Source organism: Talpa europaea (assembly GCF_964194135.1).
Source record: "Talpa europaea genome assembly, chromosome: 1".
NCBI lineage: Eukaryota > Metazoa > Chordata > Mammalia > Eulipotyphla > Talpidae > Talpa > Talpa europaea.
This window is the reverse complement of record NC_140073.1, coordinates 152,273,602-152,286,104: the sequence shown is the minus strand read 5'-3', so window position 1 is coordinate 152,286,104 and position 12,503 is coordinate 152,273,602. Positions and strand designations below refer to the sequence as shown.

Genomic DNA, 12,503 nt, shown 5'->3' with positions numbered 1-12,503 from the left:
TAAACTTGTGATTATGTATTTTCATATTGCTGGAGGGTAAATGTCTAGGCAGGATATTGCTGGGTCAAAGACTTATACAGTTTTGTTATATCTTTCCAGTTTCCTTCCAAAGAGGTTTTACCAATTTGCAATCCACCCAAAAAAATGTGATTGTCTATTTCCTCATTGCCTTGCCAAAAGAAATTGTGCCAATATTTTTAATTTTCCCTTTATGGTAGTTGAGAAAAATATCTCAGCATAGATTTAGTTTACATTTTTCTAATTATGTGTAGATCTTTTAAATAAGACGCAATTATTATAGGCATTTTATTTAGTTTTCTACACAGTATATCAGGATTCTCATTGGCCACATATTTTTAAGGATGTAACAAATATCTCTCTCATACAATTAAGTAGTTGCAAAAGGTTATCATGGCTCTTATACTTTAAGTACTAAAATTCTAGATAAACTGTTACATGGCTCTTAAGATATAGTCATTATAAACACCAAACTAGTTTCTTTTAAAAAAAAATACCATGAGCAAGCTTTTCTTTAACAGTCATAAGTTTTATTTAATTTCTATTCCTGCTCCTTTATTCCATAGAATGTCATCCTAATATATCATTATCCTATGGCATTACACAAGGAATTGGATATTCCAATCAGAAATCTCATCCGGTACCAAAGCTTGCCAATAATTTCATAGAGATAAATAATCTGAAGAGGAAGCAGAACAGGGTGAGATTGGGGCTGACGAGGTAGTTCTTTCACTCCTTTCTTGCTGCATCATACATGGTCTAGACACCTAGTACTGGTTTTTTTTTTTTAAGATTTATTTATTTATGCATACAGGAACTGGGGTACAGGCCAGAGGTGCAGGAGTGGGGAGTGAGAGGATTCACCAGAGACAGAGTGAGGAACTGAACAGGCCGATCTACTGAAATATACTGCTGAGGGGAGCAGCAGGCAAGACAGGAGAGGTCTGCTGCGCCAGGTGGGTCAACTCCCTGGCCAGCAATTGAACTTGTGCTGCAGAGGCTGCTGGTAGCTTCATAGTGCCGAGACTTAACCCCTTGCACTACCACGGAGGCCCCATTGCTGTGTTTTATTGCTTATGCAGAGGAGCACACCTTTCACTTTGAAACACCTCCACTCTATTCCCAGTTACAGAGCCCATGAGAGAATTTCCTGGAAGCCTTGTGTCCTAACACCACAGATTTCAGGTTTATCATAATCAATTCTGGGCTAACAGGAACATCCTGCAAAAGCATCCCGGCGAGAAGGACATGCCCCCCTGCCAGGCAGCCGTGACTTCCCTGAGCCAGCTGACCGGGAGCTTCGACAGGTCTCTTGCAACTACCCCTTTAAGTGTTCTCACCCCTCCCCTCTACCACCTGTCTTTACTTCAAAAATGATACATCAGTGGAATTACAGCATGCCACCTTAGGGGATTATTAATATTTTTTCACCTGGCAGAATTCCCTGGAGTTGTGGCCAAGCTGACCCATTGTCAGTAGTTCATTTCTTTTTATTGCTGAATAATATTCCTTGGTGCAGATGGACTGCAGGCTACTTCTTAACCACTCACTTGTTGAAAGCCACCTGGATGATTCTTTTTGGGCTATTACATTTAAGTTGTTGTGAACATGCACATTAAGAGCTTTGATTACACACAGTCCTCGCCTCTCTGGAATGTACATGGGTCCCGCGCTTGCTTATCCGGGTGGAGGCCTGTTAAGTCAGCCCACCCTGGTCTCCTAGTAAGAGACCAACACTTGCAGCCAGTGAATTGAGTGTTTATCTAATCACCTCCAACCAGAAGTTGTCTCAACATTAGTTGACTAGCTTTCTAGTCTCAACATTTTTCTTTCTAAATGTTTGGTGTCTTCTCTGGTTCACCCTAACAAGTTGTATGTTATAGAAAGTGAATTGCTAAAGTGCTCCAAGGCCTTCAGTGGGTGACACTCTCACCTACCAGAGTTTGTCCCTTGAATTCATTTATCAGGATAACTCGTGAGCAGTGGGCTTGATATGGATTCACCACCCAGAGCATTTTCCCACTGTGATCTTTGAGGCCTGGAGGACTCTGCTGAATGTCCTTCCCTTTCTAGTGTGGGCTGTTGATGGGAAAGTCAAAGGGGAGAGTTCAGACTTGCCATAAAATTAATTGTTCTGGTGCCACTGAGTGGGGCAACGCCAGGCTAGACCAGGCTCAGGCTGGTTCCCCAGAGGGGGCCGGAGGTGGAATGTGGTTTCACGTGGCGTCATCTTTATTAAGCAGCTGTGTCTTCAGAGGCACACTTCAGTGCCTTGCAGATAAATCGCTTCTGTCTTTAACAGTGACAGTGACAATATTTCCAAACTTCACACATCCATGAGCCGAGTGACGGGACAAATGGTGTGTTGGGACTGCTTGATTAGTGCAGGAGGAGACACAAAATGTCTGCTTCATTGGAACTAAGTTATAATATGAATAACAGAAATAAATCTGTCACTTAGAGACCTAATCGTGAGACACAGGCTGTATTTAACAGCTGAAATGATGTTCATCTCTTTGTTAAAGTGCAAAAATAGCACTTAATTATTCCTTGATATTGGGTCTTACTCAATTTGCTTCCCCCCATGATATACATTTGCATAATAAAAAGACAGTATCTCTCCCAGTAATATTTCCGTTAATATTTTTATAGTTTGTCAACACAGCGCACGTGAATACTTGGACAGAACTGCTCAACAATAAAAAGTATTTTCAATATTTTTGTGACTTAGGAACGTTATGGGAATAAATAAATATCATTACGTGAGAGCAGATTCATCAAGGTGCCCCAGAGGATATGCACTTTAGCAAATCAGCATTCCACTGGCAGCACTGTTGCCATTAATAATGAAAATGGAAAGTAAGTCAGCGACCCTTTCTGCGTGGTCCCCCGCTGGGATGACAGGGGGATGCTGTTCAAGTCAGAGTTAGGCTTACTCGAGGCAGCCACGTTCCTCCCCTGCCTCCTGACCAAGCCTGGCCAAGTAGACCGAAGACAGGCGCCTTCACAGGGGAGCCTCCCAGGGAAGGAAACCATCAGTCCTGATCCCCACCCAGCTCCAGACAGCAGGGGTCCGCTCCTGCTCTGGGGAGGCTGAAGCAGAGCTTCCTAAGTGTGTGGCCCCAGAATAATGGCACCTAAGACTCACTGAGGACGATTAAAAAAAAACACTAGTTTTTTATTGTAAAGGTTTATTTTTATTTATTTATGCATATAACAACTGGGGTGCAGGCCAGAGGTGTTGGGGTGAGAGGGCTCACCAGAGACAGAGTGGGGAGCAGAACAGGCAGACTGACTGAAATACACTGCTGAGGGGAGCAGCGGGGGAGACAGGAGAGGTCTGCTGCGCCATGTGGGTATTTCCCTGGCCGGGATCGAACCTTGGCTGCAGCAATGATAGTGCTGAGACTGTACCCATAGGCCACACAGGGAGGCCCAAAAAAACACTAGTTTTGATTCAGAATCGTCGAGGCTAGTCGGGACCTGGAGCCCCTGCAACCAACCGGCAAGGACACCCAGGTCTGCGCTGAGCTGAGCCCAGGCCTCGCAGGCTGGCTTTCAGGGGCCCTCAGCTGCCCTTGCGGAGGGAGGTGCCAGGCCCTGCTCTCCGCGGCTGAGGCCCCACCTGGCTCTGTGTGGCGTGCTCTGGGGCTTGTTGGCACATGACCCGTGAGCTCAGGCTGGGCCAATGAAGCACAGGTTTAATGTTTGCTCCTTGGAATTATTCTTTGAAGTAGGAATTGTTTGCTTTGTAAAGCACCATTTCAAAGCCCTGGAGGATGGGATATGTGCCTGTGGGGTGTGTGTGCTTATCGCCTGGTCCAGCCTGGCTGTGGAGCATCATCAAAGCCCCTGGCTGTGCAAACACAGAGCAGGTTAACGGCATCTTAAGTCTGCTCCAGACCCCTCTCGGAAAGCCTCACAAGCCCTGCAGACTGGCTGCTCCTTCCCGGGCCCCGGCCAGTCCAGTCTCATGTGGACGCTTGGAGAAATGGCCAGAGGAAGTTTGATGTTAGGAGAATGAAAAAAGGGTGGGGGGGTCGGGGCCTCCCTGGTGGCGCAGCAGTTGAGCGCTGGGTTGCAAAGCTGCACGCAGCCTCTGCAGCACCAGTTCAATCCCCGGCCACCGGGCGAGGGTCCCGCATGGTGCGCAGACCTCTCCTGCTGCCCGCTGCTCCCCTCAGCAGTGTACTTCGGTCCTTCCGCCTGCTCTGCTCCCCACTCTGGCTCTGGTGAATTCTCTCACCCTCCTGTGCTTCTGACTGTACCCAGTGCTTGTATAAATAAATGAATAAATCTTTTTTTAAAAAAAGAAAAAAGGGGGGGGGGTCCAGGCCCCCTTCAAGGAAAGAGACGGGGGGAAGGAAGGCTCCCGGGCCTTGGGTGGGGCTTGCTGCCCGCACCTTGCTCTCCCAGCTGCCAGCTATGTGATATGGGCAAGTGTCCTTGGGCATCAGAATTGCCAGCTCTGCAACAAAGGAGTGGTAGGTTGTCAGAATAGCCCCCTTGACCCCCCAAAAGCCCATAATGCTGATGATATACCTTTGAATCCTCAGCTTACTGTGATAGAATTACCAGTACTTTCGGCTTAAACACTGGGAAGACCTGACGTTGACGTGAAGGGTCCGGCATTGGAAAGGTGGCGAATGGAGCAGGTGCAAGCAGTCTCGGCTCTACAGACAGATTGAACTCCTGGCCTCTCTGTGGCCCTGGGAAAGTGACGTACCTTCTCCCCAGTTGCCCAGCCCCGTGGAACGAGGGCGCTAATAGTACCTGCCTTGTAGAATTGTTATGAGGATTAATGGCCTGTAGAAAGCACTTAACCTAGTACCTGGTACTTAACCCAGTACCTGATATTAAGTAAGCCCTGGGTCAGTAAATGTTAACAGTTGGCCTTGCTCTGCTCCTGTTGATTTTCAGGGCCCAAGAATAGGTAAAAGCTCCCTTTCTTTCTCCCCCTCTACTCTTCTACATCTCCCACGTTCGCTACTTTTCTGACAGTAGTTTCATGGATTTCACTGTGAACATTTGTCCTTTAAAATGTTCTTTGTGGGCCTCCCCGGTGGCGCAGCGGTTGAGCGCTGGGTTGCAAAGCTGCCCGCGGCCTCTGCGGCACCGGTTCGATCCCCGGCTGCTCCCTGGCCACCGGAGGAGGGTCCCACATGGCTCGCAGACCTCTCCTGCCGCCCGCTGCTCCCCTCAGCAGTGTACTTCGGTCCTTCTGCCTGCTGTGCTCCCCGCTCTGGCTCTGGTAAATTCTCTCACCCTCCCGCGCTTCTGACTGGACCCAGTGCTTGTATAAATAAATAAACAAACAAACAAACAAATAAATAAATAAATCTAAAATAAAATAAAATAAAATGTTCTTTGTGGCCTCCCTGGTGGTGCAGGGGTTAAGTCAGCACTATGAAGCTATCAGCATCCACTGCAGCATGAGTTCAATCCCCATCTAGGGAGCTACCCACATGGCGCGGCAGACCTCTCCTGTCTCCCTGCTGCTCCCCTCAGCAGTGTATTTCAGTCGATGTGCCTGTTGTGTTCCCAACTCTGTCTCTGGTGAATCCTCTCAACCCCGACACCTCTGGCCTATACCCCAGTTCCTGTATGCATAAGTAAATAAAAATAAATCTTTAAATAATAATAATAAGTTCTTCATGTATTAAAGCATAGCGTAAAGGTTTGCAGTCATGATTAGCATTATGTTAGCATTGTGAATCATTAGGTAATTGGCATGTGGCTCCATCTCCATTCTCCAAAGTGCCTAGTGGGTTCCTGATCTTCTCTTACTGGAAGGAAAGGAGACCCAACCTGGAAGCGTCCATCTCTGTCTCCTGTTTCTCTGAAACATGCAGGTGGGTTAATGTGAGAGCAGGGGAGCTTGACTCTTGGGCGCAGGGTTAAGAGCAGCTTCCTTTGTCACATCTTCTGCCTGGTAACCCAAAGGCTAGCAGGATTACCTGTTGAGTTTTCTCCAGCCTGTGTTTATAGCATGCTGTTTTGTGTCATCTGGGGTAGGAAGTCTCCTACAGACAATGAAACGACAAAAGGAGCTTGCACATGCTGAGAAAGGCCTCTGGAGAGTTTTTGTTCTCGATGTCTCATCCTGGAGAAACCCCACAGTAAACCAAACCAAACCTTGAGGTCTTGAACTTGGGTTTATCCAGCTTGGAAGTCAAAGGTGCCCAAGAAACTGAGTGCATGACTTCTATGTGATCATCTACCATCTCTCATCCTTGTACTGCAGCCCCTGCCAGTCACCTTGTCTAGTGCCAGCAGACACAGGGCAGGTTCACCATGGATTCGGGCAGGGGGATAAAGGAGAGTCCAGGAGCCCTCCATGGATTTTTTAGGCTTTAATGACCCCAGGAACCAGGTACACAGGCGCACGAGGCAAGGAGGCAGGCACGGGTCATGCAGGGCAGGGGAGCTGGGAGGCAGGCAGGCAACTGAGCCTCTGAGCCCCCCACTAATCTTTACTCTTTTTCTCTGGGCTCTCTCTGGCATTCTCTCATGGTCTCGACTCTTCTGTTATGCTGCTTGTCCTCTTGTAGCCGTCCTCGAGGGACTCCACCCTTGTATCCCTGGCCTCTAGGCTCAGGTGTGCACACTTGCACATGCCCACACGCATATTCCAGGTGACCACAGTGAGGCACATGTGCCCCAAACCCACACTCCCAAGTGGCCTCTTGCATTAATTAGCACGATTAAGGCTACAGGTGATAGCCACAAAGGCTAGTGAGGCGAAAAGCCTGATTAATTCATTTACCCTACACCTTGCCAACCCTTTGTCCAGTCTAGGGTGAGGCTTGGCAGGGTCCTAAACAAGAGTTGTTCAAGCCAGAATGAAAAATGGACTGGCCACCAAGAGAAAGTTCCAGAATAGTGCTGGCTCAGCCAGCATGACACATGTCAGGCAACCAGGGTTTGTTTTGCCACAGATGAGCAGAGGATGGTGATTCATGAACATAGAGTTGGCCAGAGCATCGGAAAACTCATGGGTGGGAAGGAGAGATTCTGAGGACACTTGTATCTCCCAATCTGATGCTGTTAACAGTGCAGACACCATGGCAGGCCCCACGGCTCCATGGCCTCTGTGTAGTTCACACACTGTGGATCTTCTCAAACCATTTCTTCAGTTGGGATTGGGCAAAGCCCATTCACACACACAGGAAGCGTCTGCGTCTGGAGTGTGGGTGAATGCCACTGGATGACACAAGGGAAAAGACTTTCATTTTTTGCTCTGCCTGTTTATTTCTCCTGGAATGATTTGTTGCCAATAAGTTTCTTGCCCAATGCCTGCCCAATGTTCTGCAGCCATAGAGGAGATGCTAGTATTCACTAGTTGTTACTCTTCTTGTCATCTTCCAAGTCTCTTCCTTCCATCACCCTGGGAGCTGAGAGATTTAAAAATAATCTGTCTACCATTTTGGACATTGAGTGACCAATTTAGTGACTTGGTGTTTCTCATTTATTTTGAGGCCGTGGAAGATTGCAGCTCTTATGGCGGAGGCTCAGAAGGGACTTAGTCATCTAGAAACCATTCATCTCTTTGCTAAATGGGCAGGATAACAGGCTTCTCACAGTCTGGTACATTGTGTCCTGTGTTCTTACTCCTGGGGAGGAAGTGACCACTGAGGAAGAATGTGGTGGAAGGAATTTCCCTCTATATATTTAGAGTAAATCTCTGGAGCAGTGCTGACATAGAAGGATACAGGGGTAATGCCCCATGCTCCAGGGTGTCTGTTTCTTGAGACATCAAGTATTCTCTACCCCACTCCACAGAGTTCATGGCAGACAGACAGTAAATAATTGACTTATTAGGGTAAGTGCACAGACATAAGTCAGGATTCTGGAACATGGGCCATTATGGGTTATCTCAAGGCTGACTTAAAGGGGTCATTCTGAGGAAAGGCTGCCTTGGTACATCATTGTATCATCTTGCATTCTATTTTAAAGAAAACTATTGGAGTCATTCTTTTTATTCCATTTCTAGTCAACTCTGTGAAATCGCTCTTTTCCTATACTTTGTTAAGAAGTGTTAATTTATTTTGCTTAATTTAATCCCTTCCAAATCTATACGTTACCACAAATGACATGAGTTTATCATTTTTGATTGCTGAGTAGTATTCCATTGTGTATATATACCACATTTTGATATGCTCATCTGTTTTTAGACACTTAGGTTGTTTCTCTAGCTTGACTATTGTGAATAATGCTATAATGAGCCACATAAGGATCAGATTAAGTCAAATTTAAACACTAACGCTTGAAAACTGACTGTAGAACTGAAGAATCCATTGGGGAGTGATGAGTCCAAAGTGGGGGCGAGCATAGTGGACTCTGGGCACTTTGGTTTTGGGTGCACTTTGATAACAATATCTGAAGGGGGGTGATTGTACAGACAAGGAGGTAAACTACTACCTCAATAATTTTTTAAAGAGTCAACTTAGTAACATGATTTTTTTGTGTTCATGTAATCTTATGGGACTTAAGGCAGTGTTTGTTGTCAGCTCACAAGGTAGCAAGAGTTTCATTGACTTCATCGCCTTGCCCAGATTTACCCAGTGGCATATGTTAGACTTTCTGATTCATATTTGTGTTGATTAACTCCAATAGGAATCAGAGACCAGTTAATTACTAGGATTGCTTAGGAGGCTCAGTCATTTGAATCAAAGAGAAGACTCAGCCAGGACTTCCCCAAGGGTTAAACTGAGTATACCCCAGTATACTCAAGCAGCTGAGCTGGGGCTGTCATCAGTAGGGAAAGACCCAGTTTCTGGCATTCTGGTCATGCTTGTTAATTCTGTTCTGGTCGGAAGGGCTTCTCCGTCCATTGCAGCCCCTTCGACTTCCAGTGCAAATCCCAGATGAGAGAAGAAATAAATTGTGGGTGCCCTAGCCAACATCCAGTGTCACTGTTGGCCCCTATCAGTATCACAGCTGAGAGGAGTCTTCACATAATCCACTTTTCTCTCACCTTTGCCATACTTTGCAAGATGAAGCTAATGGAATATGCAGGATTAGTGCTGGTAGAATAGAACATGTTTATGTGTCTCTTCTTACAGAAAACTTTTGGAAAGATGCCAGAAGTCTGCTGTTCTTTAGATTAAAAGTTGTATTTTCTTTGATTTTATTTTCAAATGGATTATACCTGCTAGGGTCTTAGAAGACAACATGTATGTGCATACTTCTATGTGTACGTGCATACTCAAATCACATATGATATATATAATTTCTGTTTCACTTTACCTGAGGATATTAAAAGGATTCTGAATCTTACTTTCAGCAGTTAAAAACTACGAATAAAAATTTAAAGAAATGATGCTTAGGCTAGGTTGGCATGGAAAAATAGTGTCATTCATAAAAGCACTAGACAAAGGCAGGCAGCTTGTTTTTGGGGGAGAGCCCACTCCATACAGGATGCTCTTATAAATCCACAGTTTGTATTACAGTCCAAAGATGAAGAGCATGAATAAATGACTGGAGTGAAATCAAATGGAAAAAGCCAAATGGTCCAGAATTCACCAGGTGTCTTTTTGAGCTGTCTTTTCTATGCAGTTGTTCTCATAAATCATCACAGTGTTGTAGCAATCTCTACACTTTGCAGTGTAAACTGTTACCCAGAGCCACACCTGAACTAAGTTCCTGTCTTTAAAATTGGGTGAGTAAAAATAATATTCCATCCTGATCCACAGGGTCACCCATGGATCTAATTGATACAAAGTGTTTTCACCCACAAGTGTCACACAAACTATTACTGTGATTACTCAGTGTCTGTGTGTTTTAATTAGACTGATATGTGGGTGGCAATTCAGGACCTTATTCTTAATGTGTAGAGTGCTGTTGCATGACTAGAGAAACTAGGCCACTAAATAAATATTACTTTCATAATAACTTTAATACCAAGAGATTACATCTGTGTTTTGTGTTGTTTCTCAGGGTTTTAAATTGTCCTTATATAGGTCTCCATATCAAGTAGCTTTCATGATTGTCGTATTAAATGATTCGAGCTATTAACCTCTCCTCTTCTAGTCTCTCAAGCACAATTCCAAAATGAAACTTTATTTCCCTTCAAATTTTTATTTTTTGAGTAATAAATATTCACAAGAGAGACAGCCTTTTTACTTGTAAAAAAAATTTATTGCTGTGAAGTTGCTTTTTCTTCAAGTGAGCTCAATAGGAACATTTGATCAATATCAACATCAAATGAAGTTCTTTAACTTCATCCTTCAATTATATTGTGATAGAAGTCACTTACACTTTGTAAAAATTGTGTGTTTGTCTTTGTGAGAAAGATGGAGACACAGAGAGAGCCAGCCCTGGATAAGCACAATTGAAAGGAGATTCTTTCCCTCCAAAGAATTTTTGTATCAGATGTAAGCGTAGTTATTTCTAGTTTCAGTGGATAGTAACAGTGAAACAGGTTTCCTCCATTTGCTTTTAAACTTTGCAAAGTAAAGATGTTCTGGGGAGAAGGGAGGGACTGATCCATGTTACACCTTGGGTGAATCTTGGAATAGTGTTCTAAGTGAAACAGAGCAGACGCAAGGTGGCACAGCATGTGATTCCAGGGAAGCCAGAATCCAGAAGTCAACCCAGAGAGCTAGAAAGCGATGGGTGCTTGCCAGGGGGCTGGAGAGGGGGCAACCCTCCTAGTACTAATGAGTACTAGGTCACTTTTGCGGGGAGTGATGACAATATTTTGCAACTAGACAGAGTTGGTAGTTGTAGAACATTTTGACTGCTAAATGACACTGAATTATGTACCTTAAAATAGTAAATTTTATGTGAGTTGAATTTCAATTGTATGTGAGGTAAAAACAATAAAGCTATTAAAATAATAAAGGTGTTGTAAAATACCGTGATTAGAGAGACATTTCCAGTATTATAAATCAAGAGCCCCCTCCCATGCATTTGCTTCCAAAGCACTCTCATTATCTGACTCCAACCCATAGGAATGGCTGCTCTACACTCAGTTGCGTCCTTGGAGAGCACAGGTGCCTGTAGTGTCTGGATCATTTTCCACCTGTTGCATAGGGTCACCCAGTATCTGTCTTTCTCCTGGTATTTTCTCCTTGGCCTGATCCCTTCCAGGCCCTTCCATGTTGTTGCAAATAGCAGGATTTCATCTTTTTCTTATAAGTGGGTAGTGGTCTTGGTGTATAGACAGTCCACTCTCTTATAAAAACTCTTTTCATTAAAAATCTCTTCAGTTACCCTTTTTGACTACACCTTGAGTTTCCAAACAGGACTTTCATGGCTACAAGCACCTCATGTGAACATGCCTTGCAGAGTATTGTCATTAGCTACCTTAAAGGTGCAAATAAATAAACGAAATGAACTCTATTTAAAGAGTTTCAATACTGTTAGCAAGTGGACAACTTGTTGGGGAGCAAAGGTAGAATTGTGATGATAGTCAGTCTTTTGGGGAGCAAGAAAAACGTCTTGTCTCCTTCTGTGGAGATATGATGACCATCGAGAACAGCCAAGTGAACACCTTGAAGGAAGAACCTACTCTTGACATCTTCCTTTTGCTTCTTCTCTTCCCTCTGCAGGTCACCTATCTGGGCAAAGTCCCCACCACTGGCATGCAGTTTCTGTCAGGCTGCACAGAAAAGCCAGTCATTGAGCTCTGGAAGAAGCACACACTAGCCCGAGAAGACGTCTTCCCAGCCAATGCGCTGCTGGAGATCCGACCCTTCCAAGTGTGGCTCCATCATCTCGACCACAAAGGCGAGGCCACAGTCCACATGGATACCTTCCAGGTGGCCCGCATTGCCTACTGCACCGCCGACCATAACGTGAGCCCCAACATCTTCGCCTGGGTCTACAGGGAGATCAACGATGACCTGTCCTATCAGATGGACTGCCACGCTGTGGAGTGTGAGAGCAAGCTGGAGGCCAAGAAACTGGCACACGCCATGATGGAAGCCTTCAAGAAGACTTTCCACAGTATGAAGAGCGATGGCAGGATCCACAGGAACAGCTCTTCTGAAGAGGTTTCCCAGGAATTGGAATCCGATGATGGCTGAATGAACATAGGTGCTTCAGCCAAGGCAGCATTGGTCAAGGAATTTCGAGAGGTTAGACAAAGAAGCAATGATTCAAATTAGGGATGAAAAGACTGCCAAACTATTGGCCGATCCAGCTTTTTAAATTCAGAAGAGCAATTCTAAATCATAAGAAATGTATTATTAAAGTCATTATGTTACATTGAAATCTGCTGCTGCTGTGACTGTGAGGAGGGTGGGAGTTCGGATGGGGAGAACATTCTAGAATCTTTTTTTTCCCCCCCTTATTTCCTAATGCCTTCCCATAGGAGATCTCCATGTTGATGTTCGCCTCTCTCAGGCAAATACACTGCGGCTGTTATTTGATGGACCATCCCAATTTGCCTTATGAAACTCAGCAGGAATGTCAGATATACCGACAGGATCCCGAACAGCGGGGGAGGTGGAGAGTGACACTGAGTGATGCCAGTACGA

The 12,503-nt window shown here is 45.1% G+C and overlaps 1 protein-coding gene across 1 annotated transcript in view; it reads left to right on the top strand.

The window, feature by feature from the left end:
* Window positions 1-12,050, top strand: part of PID1 (phosphotyrosine interaction domain containing 1) — a gene marked incomplete at its 3' end in the record, with an annotated part of 99,687 nt that extends 87,637 nt beyond the window's left edge. Inside the window, exon 2 of the mRNA XM_084235598.1 lies at window positions 11,574-12,050. Coding sequence (XP_084091724.1) covers window positions 11,574-12,050 — 477 coding nt within the window. The remainder of the gene's footprint in view (window positions 1-11,573) is intronic.
* Window positions 12,051-12,503: the final 453 nt, after the last annotated feature.